Consider the following 20,968-nt stretch of genomic DNA (forward strand, 5'->3'; position numbering starts at 1 on the left):
AATCACAGAAATGGAGATCACATGGAGGGTTATCAGTAAGGAAGGGGAAGGAAAGAATCAGGGGAAAAGGTACAGGAAATAAGTACATAAATAGTAGGTACAGAATAGACAGGGGGAGGTTAAGAATAAAATGGAGAAGCCAAAGAACTTATATGATGACCCATGGACATGAACTCAGGTGGGGGAATGTGGGTAGGAGGGGATATGCAGGGTGGAGGGAAATAAAGGGGGAGGAAATGGGACAACTGTAATAGCATAATCAATAAAATATATTGAATCAGAAAATAAATAAACCAGAATCCAAAAACAAAACAAAACACAAGAGGTAAAATAATTTTGGAACTTGGCTTTAATCTCAGTTTTTCCAAGAGAGTATAAAACAATGAGTTCAATGTATATTTTTTTACCTTGCCTTGACTACAGCTTGGGACAAAGTTAAGTCCCGCCCTCACCCTCTTCCCAGGGGCTGGCCAACATTATTTATGAGAAGCCTGGAGTGGGAGCCATCACCAGTGCCCGCTTAGGCTCAGTCCGGGGGGGCAGCATAACTACAAGAGACAACTTGCCATCAGAAAACTCACTAACAGTACAGCCTACTCTCATTTTGTCATACAAACAGTCTAAGTTTTATTTTCCTTCATTGTCACTTGGCCTTTGTAACTTCAAGTGTTTCTACCACAGGTAGATAGGGCAAGAAAAAAGAAGAAAAAGACACCCTTACTCCATGTATTCTGCTTGACTACAGTGGTAATATGCTTGATGGGATAAGAGTCTAAATTCCCTGCTCCATGTGTATTTAAGATCTGTGGATTTCAGTTCCCAGATATCCCCACTGCTACTGAAAATAAAGACCACTTTCACAGCATCTGGCCAGGCCAAACCTGACCTTCAGCATCAACACAAATATCAAATACTATTTATCAAGTGTTAGGTTTGGAATGCATCCAAGGAGATCACAGTGTAGCCGTGCTGTGGCAGGCAGAAGAGGGAATTTGGAGCCAGAAAACCCAAGCTCCAGCTGCCCTACTCAACAGACCACAGGAACTTGGGCCAGCTGTTCTCGACCATACTCAGCTTTCTCTACAATATTAAGTGAATAACATTAGCTACCACATTGTAAGGAATTGTCAACACGAGATGAAAGAATGTATGTGAAAAACACACCAAAAAATGTGAAAAAGAGCAGTCAGAAGCAGTTACTGTGGCACTGTCATTGTAAGTAATATGATTATGAGGTAATTCTTTGCACCAACTGGTGGCTAGACTAGACTTTCAGAAGGAGGCAGAGCCCAGGCCCTGTCAGGCTTCACTCCATCCAGCCTAATGGGCACCAAAGTCCCTAAAATCCTGCTGCCTTAGACTGTCCTCTCAAACAGACAAGTCCAAGTTTAAAGAAGGCATGCCACAGAATCCACCTGTGAAAGCCCCATAAAAGGTTTTTAGGCTTCATGGACCATCCAGATCCAAATTAACAGCAAGACATCAGTACAACTGGCTTTGGGGGGTTTGGTTTTAATGCGCCTTACAGACTTTTAAGATTCTTTAATTTTTAAAGACTTTGACTCAAAATTAAAATATAAAGCATTCGATGGATATCTTAAAAGATTACTCAACCTTATGCAAATAAGAGAACAATAAACTACAGTATTTAAAGTTACTAAATTAAAAACTACAACTTTTTCATTTCTACAGAATATTAAAAATTTGACAGGGATAATCCCTAATTTTAGTGCCTACTGTCTCCTGAAAAATGTATTTCAAAAGAGAAAACACCACCATCGTTTCTTACATAATACAGTGCAAGCAATACTACTCTAAGCATAGCTTCAAGATCCAAGTAAAGTAAATTAATTCAAATACTTCTGCTTGCTGTTAAAAAATAAAAAGCAACCTAGTTCATTTCCCTTTATACTTTTTGTGAAAGTATATTTATCAAGAATTGTCCCACAAAGCCCTTCCAGATTATGAAGAAAGCAAAGGAATATTAAATCTAGGTTAAATTTGTGATAAATGAAAAATTTAAATGCTATATTGATTTTAATAGTATTTTGGGACTCCTTATATAATGAATGCTATATTCATTTAGGCTGATTTAATATGACCTGGAACTTAAGATGACTATTTTAGATAAATGTAAAAATTTATAGTTACCATATTTTTCAGATATTGTTGATTATAATCATATTGTAATTGATGTCAATGTCTTAGAATTCCATAAGGACATGGAAAACTTGAATGAAAACATCCATCTGCATGCCAGGATTCCCTTAAGGAGGGAACATTGCTACTGCTTACAAGGCAACTTTTTCTGAAAACACCTATCTTAAAAGTTCTGATGTTTGCATTTGAAAAAAATATAAAAAGAAGAATCAGCTTTCAAGAAAACATTCCTTCTCGGCATTTTTTCACCTTGAAAAATGTGAAAAATCCCCTCTATATTCTTATTTGGTTCGGTGGCTGGACATAACAGGACATTGTTTTGCAAAATGCATTGTTATTCACATACTGTCTCCAAGATTGCAACAGCCAAGCTTGTCCATTTCCAATTTAAAATGCTGCCTTAAACAGTATTTAGAAGGGTTAGGACCACCCAAATTTTAATACAAAATTGTCCTTTCTAATTTATCTCTGTGATTGAAGTGGTATGATAAAGAATACCGATTAATTAATGCCTTAACTTCAATAATATATGTTTCAATATCCTTTTCTTGAGTTTATATCTGGTTTGTATTTTTTAAGGCAATTCAGATTCTAAAAGGTCAATAAAAATGAATAACCCAAAACATACTTCTTTCACTGTGAAATTTCTTGCACGTTTTTACTGCAACAAAAATATCCTCCTTCTTCACTGGATTCCCCTAAAAAAAACAAGGGAAAATATACATGTATATGAGCCCATGTTATCTTAACTTCATACCCAAACCAGATCTCATATGTTCTAAAGGTCAAGTGCACCAGTCAGTATCGGGCACACTGAACCTGTTTCCAGGGTCAAGTTTTAGGGGGAAAAGAGACTGTAGCTCCACTGACAACAAAGCTTTTGATGTCATCCAGACTGGGACTGGCACCCCAGCTCTGCCACTCACACACTGTGTCGTCTGGACAAGTCCCTTCAGCTCTCTGAACCTCAGTCTGCCACTTAAAAAGCAGGAAAAATACTCGCCAGTAAAACTGCTTTTATTAAGCACATCATAGGTGCCCCATAAATGTCAGCTACCTTCCCTTTCCTTTTTCCAGCTGGTGAAGATTTTGACAAAAGGTGAGAACTAAGGGGCTGTCTTAGTGTAAAATAAGGGATGACCCCATCTGGTGAACCTGGCCTTACTTTGATCTTTAAAGTATTTTTATGGCCTCTTATTGTCTAGGTTTCAGTGATGTTCTGTCCTCTGCCAAAAGCAGGATTACTTCCCACACCTGTGTGGGGCAGGAGCAGGTGGAAGAACCCTGAGCTGGCTCCAAGCAAGCTGATCACTCAGATGAAAGGTGCACAGAGAGATCTGTGGACAACCCAGTCCCAAGGCCATGGACTACATAGTAGGTGTTCCGACCGCTCCATCACCAGTCTTAGGCCTTCAGTAAAATCTAACTACAGCTTTGTCATGTTACTCAAGGCACTAGGAGGTCGCCCTCTCCTCCCCAGGTTCCCAGAGCAAGCATTAAAGGACAAGCAAGCATACTATCTACAATGAACCAAATGTTACACATTCTTCCCATTGTGCTGTGTGTATGTGAATATATAAACATCTTTCAAAAATGCAACACACAGACTGACTTGAGGATAGCAGACAACACATGAGGTGGTGAGTAAACGTTTCCTTATGAGGAAGAACTGGTAACAAGTCAGTGAGTTTCAGTGGTCTTCAAGCTCTTCCTGGTGATTGGACTGAGGGTCTGCCAAAACTAGAGTTAAGGGGGTCTGGACAGTCTCAGATGAGATGGCAGTGAGGTCACCAAGTAAGAGAATAATGAGATGGGCTTGAGGAGAGGTTTGGGTATCATGGGAAATGTTTGAAATTGCCTTTCTAGGAAGTAAAACAGGTATTCCGATAAACACATGCGAGATCATCAACAAAAGAAGTGGCTCCAAAGGCCATGGCAGGCAATGCTGTGTGAGGCTCTAGAGGGAGACGGTGCAGGTCACACCCTCGCTCCCCGGCCACTCACTGTGTAACTGTGCACAAGCAGTCCTCAGTGCCACGCTCTCCTCCTTTGTCAACTGGGGTGAGGACAGTGCTTACCTTGGAGGGCCGTTATTAACATAAAAATGTATATGCTCCCTACCTGGCACGTAGCAAAGGTTGATTTTTTTCAGTATGCAAGGTGCAGAACAACACACGCACAGCAAGTACGTTTTCCTTTGATGTGCAAGGAAGTTTTTCTTCTACTACTTACACAGAGGGGCAGAAAAGAGTGGGATGTGGTGGCACAGTGGGCGTCCACGCTGTCTGTACACAACTCAGGCACTGGAGTGAGAGGAGGCCCGTCACCTCTGTCCCAGATGTAGAGCGCAATCTGTTCGACGACCGGAAACCAGCTGTGAGTGACGGAACTTAACCAACTCACAAGTAGGAGAAGCTAGGAAACAGCTCAAGGAAGAGCAACCGCAGCTTCTACGGACACTACTAGACTGGAGCATGTCAGTTTGTCAGTATTCAACACCTTCTTTGCTTACAAAAAGAGTAATTCCATGTGGTTTGATTTACCTTTTACTAAAAAAAGTTAACTAAGAATCAATATTCTGACTTGCAAAAAAATTCCAAAGTTGTCCTAAGCAGTTGTCCTAAGCAATTGTAGGGAAACTATTTTGAGGATTCTCAAACATTACAGAGAAAGATGCAAGAAAATGTTATCATGACTGGTTTCTTGTAGTATGGTAATGACATATTTGACTTGTGGAAAACATCTAAAAATGCTGACAAAATGTCTTTAAAATCATTGTTAATGAATTCTATATTTGCACAAAAGTAGAGCTTGTGAGGACAAAATGTAAGAGTGAGAACCTGGGAAGAAGGCACCCAGGGCAGCCCTCCTCAGCAGGTGTCAGCGGAGCCCTGGCGATGCTGGGTTTCTGACTGGACTCACGAGCATACAGCCTATAGCCCACTGAGGTGGGGTGTCTAACAAAAACCCCACACTGAGCTGGGGCTCTGGAGCTAAATGGAGCAGAAACTATCTCCAAATCTCCTCTGGGTTTTGTAACCAAAAGCTAGGCATCCCTAATTATACCACTTATGGTGTCCAAACACCTCCAGAGCAATTTAAAGTGGCCCCACATCAGTACAGCAAAAGCAAGTGCAAGTCCTGACTGAAGACTTCAGTGCAGGACTCAGAGGATAGCAGGATAAGGTTCCAAAGGAGCAGGAACACTCCCAGAAAAACCACAGAACCACAAACAAGTGGGCTGCTGAGCAAGTGCCCGCAGACACAACTTCATCTGGATTCAGGGAACCACATGACCTTGGTAGGGAGATGAGGCACGGGGGTGGAGGGAGCACACTCCTGGGGAATACAGAACACCACTTCTATCCGAAGACGTGAATTCCCGATTACAGAGACTTTTACCCAAACACACCATGACATACCTCATGTTTCAAATCTATTGTAAAGTCGGACCTCAGGGACTCACTCTTTAACCTCTTGGTAAGCCTAGAAAAGAAAGACAATTTGAAGGTTTTTCTTAAACCAGAAGAAGCATAAACAAGAATAAATCATTCCTGAGATTTTTCCATGTTTGAAAGCAGGCAAAAGTACAAATGTTAAGACAAAACTAGGAGTTCAATTTCCTTGAGGCTAAGGACTGTCACAATGCAAGGCTATTCTAGCACCTGGCAAATAACATAAAATGCATTACAAAACAATGCAATATAATAGAACACATTAAATGTCTTCTAAAAAAAGTCCTGAAGTTTGTTGACTCTGATAATCCTTACACTAAATAATGACAGAGGGAAAACAACCGTGCTTTCACTCTCCAACTTTTAATAACTCGAGTGAATTACAATTGGTGGAGATTTTAGTGGAAGAGAGGATGTGCCATTTTCTTGCTTAGAAAATCTCCCATGGTTCCTCTCAATGCAGAATCAAGCCCCAGGCCACCACACGCAGGCACACTAGCCGCTCCATGCCCCTCAGCCATGCCCAGCCCACAGCACCACCTGCCCCACACAGGGCACGGGCCTGCCTTCTCTCCTCTCCTACACAGCTGCTCCAGTGCCCTCACCCACTCTGACTCAGCAAACTTGCTTCAAGACCAAGTCAAGGCCACCTTCTTTGTGAAACCTTTCCAGACTTACCCAGCGGGATAAATGAAAACTTCCTTTGCTCCCAGAGGAGGAAGCACAGCCCCATTGGCTTTGCCACATGCATCACAATCTGTTGTGCACATGTCCTTCTCTGCCTACACCTTCTGTGCCTGCCAGCACTGCCCGCTGTGCCTGGCCACAGTGAGCACTCAGGGAGCAGCCTCAATAGACGAAAGTGGTATATTCCTTGATTCCAAGCTGAGTGAGGTAGAACTACATAGTTACCAAGACCAGTGGAATTCCACATGGTTCTATATTCATTACAGGGCTAGAGATGAGACCATCAGTTCCAATTACAAACCTCCTAACACATTTTAACTATAAAGAAACAACAGTGATTTTGTAAAAAAAAAAAAAGTATTTGGTTAGCAAAAAGTCTGTTCCGCTTTTAAGTAAAAATAAAAGACACATTTTTCATTTTCACCTATAACTTCATTGAACAACATATTCACCATTTTGTTCCACTATCTTCTGCTACCTTTCAAGCAACTTCATAATTCCATCTTTCCAAAACTTTTTATCTTTTTGAGCAAAGAACTGTTCCAAGTGTCTTTTGCAGTCTTCCAGGAAATTGAAATTTTTTCCATTAAAGACCAAAATAAATGAAAATCTGAAGGTGCAGTGTCTGGTGAATACAGTGAATGAATCAGAAATTCCCAGCCAAGCTGTAAGAGTTTTTGCCTGGTTGTCAAAGAAGCATATGGTCTTGCATTAATGGAAGACTATGAGTTTTCTGTTAACTAATTCCAGACACTTTTCATCGAGTGCTGCTTCCAGTTGGTCTAATTGGGAGCAGTACTTGTTGGAATTGATAGTTGGGTTTTCTGAAAGGATCTCATAATAGAGGACTCCCTTCCAATCCCACTATATATATATACCATCACCATCTCTGGATGAAGACCGACCTTTGGGGTTGGTGGTGGTGGTTCATTTCACTTGCCCCACGATCTCTTCCTTTCTATATTGTTGTAAAATATCCAATTTTTGCCATTCATCACAATGTTTTAAAAAGAAAACATTTTCATTATGTTTAAGTAGAGAATTGCATGCGAAAATACAGGTGGTCAAGAAGGGGTTTTTTGCTTAACTTATGTGGAACCCAAACATCAAACCAATTAACATAACCAAACTGGTGTAAATAATTTTCAATGCTTGATTTGGCTATTTTGAGTATATTAGCTATACTGTTCTCAATTAATGTCTCGATTTGACTGTTATCAACTTCAACTGGTCTACCAGACTATGGAGCATTGTCCAGGGAGAAATCTCCGGCACAAAACTTCACAAACCACTTCTGACACATCTGATTAGTCAGTCACAGCACCTTCTCCATAAATTGCATAAATCTTTCTTTGCATTTCAGTTGTGTTTTTATCTTTCTTGAAATAATAAAGCATAATATGATAAAATGTTGCTTATTTTTTCCATCTTCAGTATTAAAATGGCTACGCAAAAATTCACCAATTTTGATAAGTATTTTTAATGCACACTGATATTACAGCTGTCACAATACAATCTAACAAAATTATTTCACATGAAGTTAAAGACAACTAAGCACTAGTAGAGCCATCTTATGAAGAAAACAAATGAACTTTTTGGCCAACCAATAGTAGTAAGTTTCAAAAATCCCTTTACTGACTTTTTAGCCTGGTTGAGCCACAAAGATTTCTTCAAAAAATGCACTTTTTTACTCAAGGAAAGATAAAGAAGAGTGACAATTTAGGTTTAGTTATAAAGCATCTGTCTCATGTTGATATTAACATAGCTGGCAGCAGGTAGCTCCAAAGGAAGCCCCATGCAATCTCTGTTATAGTCCTGCTTGGCATCTGCCCACAGATCTCTGAGCTGGAGTGGGTGAGGGGACGTGAAGAGACCATGTTCTCAGATACACTCCAATATACATTAAATGTGGGGGGGGGGATCTGCCCTGGCATGGAATCTTGTCCAATTCTCACTTGGAGCCCATTTTTATAAATAAACCATAACAAAGTAACTTTGAAATTTGGAATCATATCAAGTGCCTCCAAAATCTGATCAGACCACACTCAGACTCTGAAGACAGAGAACAGTTACACCTTAGTGCCACCAGCAAGGGACACACAGCTTTGAACGGAATCCAATGCACGTTGACACCCATTGTGAGATCATCACATTTCGGATGCCCCTTCTTGACACTAACCACCTCAGAGTGTTAGTGTATGTGCTGTCAACTCTTTGTCTTTAAGTTTCTCATTCAATCTGTGAAACTTTCTCTTTGCAGGGAACTTCAAAGAGGAAAGTGAGGACCATGGATTAAGCACCTGTAAGATGGACAAATAATATACACACTGACATTTTTGTGTGGCTGTGTCTAGCAGCCTACGGAGTAATGGTTACCTCAACATCACCCAACATCACGAACTTAATATTGATGGGTAACCTCATGTGACCATGTGACACCCTGAGCTCAAGTCAGTCAGTCACTTTGCAAATGTGTTCAAATCCTAAAATGTGCAGGGTGTCCCCCTAACTTAAAAGGCTAGTCCTAGTGGTGGGAATTAGTTTTCATTTTTCTATACATTAAGCAAGACAGCACAAGGGTTTTTAAATGCTAATTTCAGTAACCAATAATGCCAAAAACAATTAGGGCCAGAAGTTTCCATGGGTTAGATTAAATATTTCCTCATTAAATACTCAGTTCCTATCAAACATGGCATTTGATATTCAGCGTTCCTATTTTTAGAAGGCATTAAGTCAAGCCCCAATGACACAACCACCTAGACTGGAAACTAAAACGGACATAGAACCTCTTCAACTCCATTCCAAGAAATCTTCCTACGACACCTTTCTAGTCCCACTTGTGAGCCAAGTCAATAGAGTGAGCTGAGGAAGAAAATCTAGGTAAGGTTTGCCAGGGGAAAACAATGGAGAGGAGTAACAGTGTTCTGTAGTAACACTAAATGAAGCAATCACCTTATTAGAAATTGATGAGTTTCTCTGAAGATGTAAGCATGTTCTTACTGATACTGCTGTTGGAAGAACCCATAGATGGAGCATCAGGAAATGTTGAGCCGTGTTATTTCAAACCTCACTCATGTGACACTGCTAGGACAAATAAGAGTTTTGGTGGTAAACAGTCTAAGTGTGTCATGAACCCTCTTTAAGTTTTTTCTAGTGATTTCAACTGGAGAAATACTTTCATAACTGTAACTGTAAATTGTTGTCCTACCTACTGAGAGGGCTAGAAAGTCAAGAAAAGGCGACAGGGAATCAGCATTCCTATGGAGGGTGCTGTCAATCACCTATGCGATAAAGCTTCCCCTTCCTTTTGCCCAAGAGATTCCAGTTGCGATTAATTCTTGAGCCAAATAAATGGACTCCAGGGCCAAGATGGAGGCATAGGTAGACACACTGTGCCTCCTCGCACAACCAAAATTAAGGACAACAAAAATTTAGAAACAAAAAGCACCCAGAACTGACAAAAAATTGAACTGTATGAAGTCCAACAACCATTCATCCAGACCGGTAAGAGGAACTGAGTGGGTGATGGGCAGAGAGGGGGTCTTGGCAGAAAAAAGCAGTGGCTAGCGGACCCGTGCATGCAGGCAGCAGTTGGCAGACCCCAGGTGTGCAGGCAGCAGCTGGGAGACTCCAGGTGCGAGGTGGCAACAAGCAAACCCAGTGAGATGCACAAGGCGGCTGGCTGACCAAGGTCACATATTCTAGAAGACAAACCAGTTGAAAACCAGCAGTGAGACAGACCTCGCAACCCAGGGACCCAGGGCCAGGAAATAAAGCACTGATTGAAAACACTTGTGGGGGTTGAGGTGCCAGGAGAGACTCCCAGCCTCACAGGACAGTTTGTTGGAGAGACCCACTGGGTCCTAGAATGTACACAAGCTCACCCACCCAGGAACCAGCACCAGAAAGGCCCAATTTGCTCATTAAAAGTGGCAGAAGGGACTGAAATCCAAGAAAGAGTGGAGCAAGTGCCCCTGTTCCCTCTGACCCCACCCCCACATACAGCATCATAGCCCAGCAACTGGGTTGCCCCACCCTGGTGAACATCTAAGGCCCCACCCCTCATAAGTAACAGGTACAACCAGACCGAAAAACAAATTCCTCAAACAGAAGAACAGATCAAAGCCCCAGAGCCAATAAATGTAAGCGATGAAGAGATAGCCAACCTATCAGATGCACAGTTCAAAACACTGGTGATCAGGATGCTCACAGAACTGGTTGATTTGGGTCACAAATTAGATGAAAAAATGAAGGCTACACTAAGTTAAATGAAGGAAAATGCACAGGGAACCAATAGTGATGAGAAGAAAACTGGGACTCAAATCAATGGAGTAGACCAGAAGGAAGAAAGAAACAACCAAAGAGAAAAGAAGGAAGAAACGAGAATTCAAAAAAAATAAGGAGAGGCTTAGGAACCTCCAGGACATCTTTAAATGTTCCAACATCTGAATTATAGGGGTACCAGAAGGGGAAGAGGAACAGCAACAAGTGGAAAACTTATCTGAACAAATAATAAAGAAAAACTTCCCCAGTCTGGCAAAGGAAGCTCAGAGAGTCCCAAAGAAGGTGGACCCAAGGAAGTGCACACCAAGGCACATCATAATTACATTAGCCACAATTAAAATGAAGGAGAGAATTCTAAAAGCAGCAAGAGATAAGAGGACAATCACCTACAAAGGAGTTCCCATCAGACTATCAGCTGCTTTCTCAAAAGAAACCTTGCTGGAAAGAAGTATTCCAGGTCATGAAAGGCCAGGACCTACATCCAAGATTGCTCTACCCAGCAAAGCTTTCATTTAGAATGGAAGGACAGATAAAGTGCTTCTGAAATAAGTTCAAGTTAAAGGAGTTCATCATCACCAAGCCATTATTCTATGAAATGTTAAAGGGACTTATTTAAGAAAAAGAAGATAAAAATTATAAACAGTAAAATGACAACAAACTCACAATTATTAACAACGACACCTAAAACAGAAGCAAACTAAGCAAACAACTAGAAAAGGAACAGAAACAGAATCACAGAATGGAGATCACATGGAGGGTTAGCAACAGGGGAGTGGGAGGAGGAGAAGGGGGACAAAGGTACAGAGAATAAGTAGCATACACAGGAGGTAGAAAATAGATGGGGGGGCAAGAATAGTATGGGAAATGTAGAAGCTAAAGAACTTATGATACACGGACATGAACGAAAGGGAGGGAATGTGGGTGGGAGAGGGTGTGCAGGATGGAGGGGAATGAAGGGGGGAAAATGGGACAACTGTAATAGCATAATCAATAAAATATATTACATAAATAAATAAATAAACAAACAAACAAACAAACAAACAAACTCCAGGGTCAGAACTAGTTTGATCCCAACTGAAGCACTGAAATGACCTGGCAATGGCAACTGTTACTGGTCCAGGAGTTGGTACATGCTTAAAGGTGATCCAACCAACCTCACTTGGACAAGGTCCAACTAAAGACTGAGGACAAGCACTTACCTTCTATGGTTAGAGAAATTCTCTACTCCTGGCAATAAATAAAATACATATAGCCCTCACTGTCCTGAAACCACAAAGGGAAACCAGATTCAGGATGAACTGATGTTGTATACTCAGCAGGAGACAGAGAGCCAGGGTCCTCGGCAACACTGTTAATCTCTTGCACTAACCAACCACCAACCCCACTTGCCAAGGACAGTAATAATATGTCCTCCATCCAGCCTGCGAACGGATGTAGCTCCCAGTAATAGAAGGGAATGAAGTCAGCACATTAGCTTCTGAATGGGAAAAACCAATGGGAAAGATCCGGTTTTGTACTTGATGGAGGTAATTGGTACTTATGCCTCCTTTAGTCCTAAGTGTAATAGCAATTTCTTGAAAAACAAAATAGAATATCCTATTAGCTGTATCTTGGCCACAGATAGCTTCTATGCTAGATGGGTTATATTATCTGTTTGATCAGTGCTTGTATCACGAGACAAAGGAACAGGCGTGTTCGACCTGTGGCCCATGGGTCACATACAGCTCAGGATGACTATGAATGCCACCCAATACAAAATCATAAATTTACTTAAAACATTATGATTTTTTGTGACTATGTGTCACAATATATTTAATGTGTGGCCCAAGGCAACTCTTCTTATTCCAGTGTGGCCCAGAGATACCAATAGGTTGGATACCCCTGGTAAGCAAAATTTTGCATTTGGTCCTATGGTAGAATCTGCATTTTTATTTTGTTTTACTTTTTCTGGCAGCAGAAAGGGAGGACAGGCAGGGAGAAGACCATGGATCTGAATTAACTACAAACATTGTACGGTTTGTCATTAATTGTTCAGAGCTGTGAAAGCAGACGACACAGTAAGGAAGGTTAACTGGTACCTCCTTCCTCTAGCCCGCTGCAGTTCTGGGGCAAGAACCAGAAATTTTCTGAACTCATGCAGATTTAGTCTTTTGGCCCCAGTTCCCTTAGCTGTAGGTACGTACACATCCTATAGCAATGAGCTGAGGCCCTCAGTTTTCTCCCAAATCTCAGCAGAAAATATGGTTAAGCTTGTCCAGAAGAGAGTGAGCTGTCACTTGTGAACAGACGTTTTCAGTGACTTCATAAACACAAGGAAGAGAAGGAGGTGCCTCTGGGACTACCTCTACAGAATGCCAGGCAGTCTGTAAAAAGTGTCCCCTGAACAAGACAAACATCTCAGCTAGTGCACAATCTGCAGCCCCAGTTCACAAAGCCCCAGGCACCTGGTCACATGGGCACATGAAGCAGTTAGGAGATAGGCCATGGAACCTGCCAGTGCTTGGTGGCTGCTACACATCTGAGCAATGCAATGTGGCAGGAGGGCAGAGTCACAGACCTAGAAGTTCCACAGACCAGGTAATGCCTTGATGCCGGCATGGCGAGCAACAAGACCAGAGGAAGCTGTCCTGTGTGAGGATAGTGGCAGTCGTAGGCATGCTCAGGACACACCACTGCCATCCACCTGGTTTAAAAAGAAAAGGTAGGTGTTTCTTACACTTAACTCAGTAAAAGGTGGACTGCATTCAACATCAAAAAAGGTCTCCCAGAAGGCCCTTGCAAGATGGGGAAACTGCGATGAAGAAAGGTGAAATACTTTAGACTAGGAGGGTCTGCATCCAGGAAAAGGCATCCACAGTTTAGAGAAAGGGATTATCGTGGCTTTAGAGAGATGATGATAATCCCAGGCTTACTGTACAGGGTCTTCCTGGGTCTGCTGGTTTCCTCCTTGGCTCTGGGGGAAGGAGGCGCTGTTTGTTGTCAGTGAACATCACAGGATAGGTTATAGCTGTACTTGCCCATCTCCCAAGAGAAAAACAACTGTCTCTTCTCAGTTCTCCTCCGCTCTGGCCCAGCCCATCTAAAAATGGAGTAGGGAAACTGTGTAGGTCCTGCTAGACATGCCTGGTACAGGCTGGGAGCAGGGTGCCCTTGCTTGGCTATCTCAGAATGATGCACAAGGGTCAAGGTTTTTAGCTGAAGATAACAGAATGTACTATGGCCAGTTTAAGCACAAAGTGCATTTGTAAAGGCACATAGATCTGGCTCACAGGATCACTGGAAAGTCACAAGATGAGACTCTGGACTGAGACTGCCAGAACAATCCTCACATTCATACCACAGAAATGCATGCTCAAGGAGTTGTGGCCTCTGCCTCCCTCAGGGGACTGCTATATTAGGAAGCCACCATCTCAGTTGCTAACGCCCAAAGGACCCCTCCTTTGTACTGACCTCTCAAGCCTGTGGACCCCAGGCACTGTCTCCCTCCCCATGTAACTCCATTCCCAAAGAGAATTTTCCACACTACATCTACCTGATGCAACCTGCCTCATGTGGCTGTTTGCTAGCAGCAAGGGTGCTGCTGATGTCATTTTGGGATTCTCAACAGAAAATACTGTTAAGCTTGATACTAGTTTGTCAAGGAGAGGATCACATTGTAAGGAACTTTCAAGTGTAAGGGAGTTGTCAAGCAGTTTCACCAGCCACTCATGACAAGGTATCTTCTACCTGAGCATCTACAATGAGCTAGGAAGCTAGTAACAACACACCACATGTAAGAAATTACAGAAACCATTTCACTGTTGAAGACATAAAGTCCACAATTATTTCATCAACTTTCCATTCCTTAGAAAATAAAAACACATAATAATTAATCTGAAGTATTCATATTAAAAAAGGGCCTGTCAACTACCACATTTCTCCTGAATTACAACTTAAATATTTTCATTTTCCACATTTAAGAAAGCATTATTGCACCCTGCCTGGCTGGTGCAGCTCAGTGGATTGAGCATGGGCCTATGAACCAGAGTGTCACGGTTCGATTCCCAGTCAGGGCACATGCCTGGGTTGCAGGCTAGTTCCCAGCAGGGGACACATGAGAGGCAACCGTACACTGATATTTCTCTCCCTCTCTCCTTCCCTTCCCCTCTAAAGATAAGTAAATAAAAATTTTAAAAAAGAAAGCATTATTGCAATATACACACAAACAACTAGGTATGAGTATGTGTACTGCCTCCTGTCCCTCCGTGGGCCCTTGTTTAAACGTGCACACCCACACACCTGACAAGTACTCCACTACCAATCCCAGGCGTGTTACTGATTCACCTTCTTACTGACAATCAAAGCCACAGCTACTGCAACCAGTCTGTAACAACAAGTGATAACATGCCTCCGGGTAGAGTTCTCAGAGCAGGTATGTACCTTCCCTTAGTTTCACGATGTATTTTTGTTTGTTTCTTTTAATTTTTACTGAACTTATTGGGGTGACTCTGGGTAACAAAATTATATAAGGTTCAGGGGTACAATTCTATATCATCTGTAAATTGTATTGCGTGTTCACCATCACGATTTATTACTCACCTTATTTGGCAGGTGAGTAAGAGGAAGCACAGAGAGGCTGAGAGATGAGACCGAGAGGACCAGCAGGTGATGGGGCAGAAGAAAAGACCCCCACAGGCCTTCCCACCCTGCCACACACTGCCTCTGGTTGAAACCCATTTGAGATCCATCAGTTGTAATACTCAGTGAATTTTTTTTTAATTTAGTAAATTCTTACTTGTTTACAAGTGGAATACTAAGGGCCCAGCCAGCAGCAAAGTCTGGATATTTAAAAACTGTAGGATTTTCAGAAAAGGCATAATGGTGAATTATTGTAGATTCTTCATCATGTAATGCTTTTCCTAAAAACCAGTCCTGTGAAATGAAGATACAAAATACCATTTAAAAAAATTTCATGTAACACCAAAAAAAGTCATATCATTAGTTTTATTTAATTAAATATTCAAGGTGATAGAAATTAGCACAGTTATAATTTTTAATTTATAATTTAATTTTTGAACAAAAGTATAACTAATACTCATAATGAACAGAGCATGATCTTTGTCCATAAAAAGAATAATTTAATATTATGTCATCAGGATTAAAACAATTTAGTCATTGTACAATAAATATAAAAATGTGGTATTTTATAAAATATTCCATATCAAAATATTATTAAGGCAAGGAAAACAGTTTACTTCATGTCCCACTGAGGTTTACAAAGAATTTGAACAATCCTTTACAATCACTGCCTATTTTATTCATTTGGTCCATTAACATTTCTTATTGTTATCAATTAGCATTTAGCGCTGATTCCACACCAGACAGGAACATAGCTTACACAATACTGGGGAGACAGAAAACAAACAAGTAAATCAAGTGAGTTCAAACAGTGACTGCAGTGTGCTGTGATGAAAATACACAACAGACTGACTGGGGGACTACCCTGGAAAGAGGTGACACTGAACTGAAGAGTACTGTGGCAACAAGGAACCAGCCATGCACAAATCTGGAGAATAACAATCAAGGCAGTGTGGCTGAATATGCTGGGCGGGAGGAAGCTAGGTATAAGAGAGAGTCACAGAAGAAGACAAGAGTGAGTTTGACATGCCAGTGGAATACAACACAGACTTAATTCTAAATGCAACAGAAGACTCCCCTTCTGGCCACAACAGAATAGCCTGGCTAAGACCTACTTCCTCCCTCACTGAGGACAAGTGAAAGAGCAGGAGAAATTACTTAAGAAAAATGTTTAAGGGATCAGAAAACAACAAAGACAGATAGGATGTGAGACCTAATATCCCAGAGAAAAGGGGCATGCATCCATGGAAACCCCATATTCACCTCCTTTTACCCTCAGGAATTTGCTTGTTCCCAAAGCAGAGAGAAGCACACCACGGAAGGCAGCCTCTGAGGACTCTGCAGCCGCATTGGACTAAGACAGATGGTGGAGCTGAAGACTACCAAAAAGGTAGAGACTTAAGAGGATCCCAGTGAGGTGAGCCCTAATTTCCACAAGCACGCTTCCTTCCATTCCAAAGCCAAACAAAAACCCAGGAGCAAGTGGAAAGCAGCAGTGGAAAAGCTGAAGAGCTGAACACAGACTCCAGCAGTGGTGCAGGGGGGCCCCAGACTGATGTCTAGGCTCTGCCAGGGGAGAAGGGGTTTAGGAGTAAGGGCATGACCTGTCCAAACAAGGCCTACATCCCAAAAGAACATTAAATCCTCCTGTATGAAGGGGTATCATCCACAACCTCTTTGGTTTTTCACATAAAGCATCTGACATTTAGTGAGAAATTACCAGGCATGAGAAGAAACAGACCACACTAAAAACAGAGAGCATAATGAAAAAAAGGGACACACAGATAAATCAGATTTTTTAGTAATCAAAACATAACTGATTCATAAAAATATAAAAATTTATCAAAGAACCAGAATATATAAACAAGAGTCAAATGTAAATTCCAAAACTGAATAATTAGGAATTCAAGAGGATATTTGACACAAGAGAGGATTAGTGACCTGAAAGGCAAGTCAGTAAAAAAAAAAAAAAAAAAAAATATCCAGACTAATACAAGAAGAAGAAACCAAAAGGAGAAAAAATACAGAAAAGAGCATAACAGCAATACAGAACACAGTGAAAAGGCCTAAAATAAATGAAATTAGAAACCCAGAATAGAAGGAGAAAAAGAATGAAACAATCCATTTTTGTAGAAATAGAACCTTATAATCTTCTAAAACTGAAAAAAGTCATCATGCCATAGACTCAAGAAGCTCTATAAACACCCATCAAAATAAATACAAATAAAACTACATATAGATAGGTAATATGTTGTTTGAAAAACCGTACACTGAACATCTTAAGAGTAGTTGTGGGGCGGGGGGGAACACACATTTCTTTCAAAAGAGCAAAACAAGACACACAGCAGACTTTTCAACAGAAAAAAATAGAATACAAAAGACAGTGGAACAATATCTTTACAGTGACAGAAGACAACTTCAGCCAACTGAAAATGCTCTATCTAGTGAAACTATCACAGGTGGAATGGGAAACCACTACAAGTTTCCATACAGGTAAATGATTATCATCTGAATTACAGAAAGGCTAGATTATTAGGATGACTAGAGTAAAAACCAGGAGATGAGCTAGGGGGCTCTATAATGGTCAAGGCAAGACATGATGACAGCCTCAACCTGACTGGTGGTATTAAACAGGGAGAGAAGATGGATGAGAGGTGTATTTTGGAGGTAGAGTCAACTGGACATGCCAACATGGGGTTGAGAGAAAAAGAGGAATCAGTCATGAGTCCTAGGTTTTTTTATATGAGCAACAGGATAGATGGTGATGCCATTTCTGGGATGGGGAAAAATGAAGATGGGAGGGGTTTATAGGATCATTAAGAACTCAGTTTTGAACATGTTGAATTTAAGGTACCTATTAGATGGATAAGTAGAGGTTTGGGGTAGGCATTTTAATATGTGAGCAAGAAGCACATGGTTCAGTCCTTCAATTTCTTCACACTCTGCTCCAATGTAGCCTGATCAGTGAGGTGCTCCCTGAACACCCTACATAGAACAGTAAGCCCAGCCCCAGTCTATCCCTATCCCTCTTACTCTCTTTTTATTTTCTCCATAGCATTAATGATCATCTGACACATTATTTGCATTTTTGCTTATTGCTACCTCCCCTGCAATAAGAATATCCCCTGCTTCTGGATAGGACGGTTATCCACTGCTATATCTCAGAACACCTAACATGTACTAGGTATTCATTAGTTTCTGGTTAAATGAATGAAGCAAGCCCAAGACAGCTTTTAAAGGCACCACCACCCCTTGAAACAAACGAAACCATATCATTTAAATCAAGTACCCTAAGTTCTAAAAGCTTTACACATGTTCTTTCTTTTCCAACATCACCACCTCACTCCATATTTCTTATCAGAAAATAAAAGAAGGAGGGATACAGTACTATTTCTTAAGAGCTGCCTTCTGCTGCGGTTGTGTTCCAGATACCACCTAGAGTCTTAGTTGTGGTCCGTTCACCAACAGGTCACAGAGGAACTGTGTGAAAGCCATCAACATAGCCTATATGTTTAGGGTAACAGTTCCTCCACCTGATAATTTTTCTTCTTGATACTTTATGAACATGTTAAGTCATTACTGGGCAAGTGGAATAATTACAAGACAAATGGCCTCAGCTTGAGATAAAAAATTCAACATTCAAAAAAATCAATAATATAGATAAAATATAGGTAAAAGTGATAAAATCACTTTATCAAACTACTAAACAATTATGAACATGAAAATCATCACATTTAGCATACCATGTCAGTATTGGTTATTTTAAAAAATAAACATTTTGGTATATTTTAGCCTCTTCCTCACTAATCTTTCATTGTTATGATCTCCTTTTCTGAACATGATTTTATGTAGAATATATTTTTTATGTTTTAACTCCTAAAGGCAGTCTTCCACTATTATCTAGTATATAAGATTGTTAGTCAATATTCTTGTTGTGAACTATAGTATAAACTACTTAGACACATTAATATAGATTATGTGAAAAGAGGCACTCCCCAAATTTCTTAATGTTTTTAATGCCTTCCTAATAAAGGCAATTATAATCCAGATCAACTATAAAAAATAACTTGGACACTTCTATTAGTACCCTCATACAAGAGACCTACAGCCAACATCATACGCTCAATGGGCAAAAATTAAAAGCTTTCCCACTAAGATCAGGAACAAAGCACAGATATCTGCTCTCACCACTCCTAATCAACATAGTATTGGAAGTGCTAGCCACAGCAATAAGACAAGAAAAGGATATAAAAGGCATTCCAGTTGGAAAGGAGGAAGCAAAACATGATAGTATACATAGAAAATCCTATAGACCCCATCAAAAAACTACTCAACTAATAAGTAAATTTGGCAAAACAGTGGGATACAAGGTCGATATTCAGAAATCAAAGGCACTTTTGTACACCAACAATGAAATATCAGAAACAGAAATCAGGGAAAAACACCATTTAATATAGCAACAAGAAAAATAAACTACCTAGCAATAAACCTAACCAAGGAGGTAAAAGACCTGTATTCAGAAATCTGCACAATACTGAAGAAAGAAATTAAAGAAGACACAAATGAAAGTATGTATATGTTCGAGGACTGAAATAATTAACATTATCATAATGTCCATAATACCCAAAGCAATTCACAGGCTCAACACAATCCCTATTAAAGTACCAATGGTATATTTCACAGGTATAGAGTAAATATTTCAAAAATTTATATGGAACCATAAATGACCCTGAATAGAAGTTGCAATTTTGAGAAAAAAGAACAAAGTAGGAGGGATCACAATACCTGATATCAAACTGTATTACAAGGCCACTCTAATCAGAACAGCCTGGTACTGGCAAAAGAGCAAACACATAAACCAATGGAACAAAACAGAGAGCCCAGAAATAAACCCAAACCTCTAAGGCCAATTAATATTCCACGAAAGGGACAGCAACATAAAATGGAGTAAAAACAGCTTCTTCAGCAAATGCTGTTGGAGATCTGGACAGCTACATGCAAAAAATGAAACTCAATCACCAACTTACACCATACACAAAAATAAATTCAAGGTGGATAAAAGACCATAAAAGTCCTAGAGAAAACATAGGCAGGAAAATCTCAGATATCCCACACAGCAACATTTTCACCAATATGTCCCCTAGAGCAAGGGACATAAAGGAAAGAATAAAAAATGGTATCTCACAAAATAAAAAGCTTCTTTCTGCACAGCAAAAAAAAAAAAAGCATTAGAATGAAAAGAGAAGCAACCATATGGAAAAGTATATTTGCCAATGATACTACCTCAGACAAGGGTTTGATCTCCAAAATATATAAAGAACTCACACAACTTCATTCTAAGAAGATAAGCAACCCAATTGAAAAATAGGCAAAGGACTTGAACAGACACTTCTCCAAGGAGAACATACGGAGGGCCCAGAGACATATGAAAAGATACTTAGCATCATATCCATCGGAGAGATGCAAATTAAAATCACAGTGAGATACCACTTCACACTAGTCAGAATGACCATCATAAACAAATCAACAAACAAGTGTTGGAGAGGATGTGGGGGAAAACGAACCCTAGCACACTGTTGGTGGGAATGCAGACTGGTGCAGCCACTGTGGAAAACAGCATGGTATTTCCTCAGAAAACTAAAAATGGAACTGCCTTTTGACCTGGCAATTCCACTGCTGGGATTATACCCCAAGAACACTGAAACACCAATCCAAAAGAACCTATGCACCCCAATGTTCATAGCAGCACAATTTACAACAGCCAA

At 40.5% G+C, this 20,968-nt stretch overlaps 1 protein-coding gene across 2 annotated transcripts in view; it reads right to left on the minus strand.

Moving 5' to 3' along the window:
• The window catches only part of B3GLCT (beta 3-glucosyltransferase), a 128,123-nt gene that overhangs the window by 48,349 nt on the left and 58,806 nt on the right, over window positions 1–20,968 (minus strand). For both annotated transcript variants that reach the window (XM_053672856.1, XM_037129577.2), the window contains exons 7-10: window positions 15,361–15,497; window positions 5,583–5,646; window positions 4,393–4,512; window positions 2,789–2,858 (exon numbers count right to left, since the gene is read on the minus strand). In XM_053672856.1, the coding sequence (XP_053528831.1) occupies window positions 2,789–2,858; window positions 4,393–4,512; window positions 5,583–5,646; window positions 15,361–15,497 (391 nt within the window). The remainder of the gene's footprint in view (window positions 1–2,788; window positions 2,859–4,392; window positions 4,513–5,582; window positions 5,647–15,360; window positions 15,498–20,968) is intronic.

Source organism: Artibeus jamaicensis, unplaced genomic scaffold, assembly GCF_021234435.1.
Source record: "Artibeus jamaicensis isolate MK-2021 breed Jamaican fruit bat unplaced genomic scaffold, CSHL_Jam_final contig_793, whole genome shotgun sequence".
NCBI classification, from domain to species: Eukaryota; Metazoa; Chordata; class Mammalia; order Chiroptera; family Phyllostomidae; genus Artibeus; species Artibeus jamaicensis.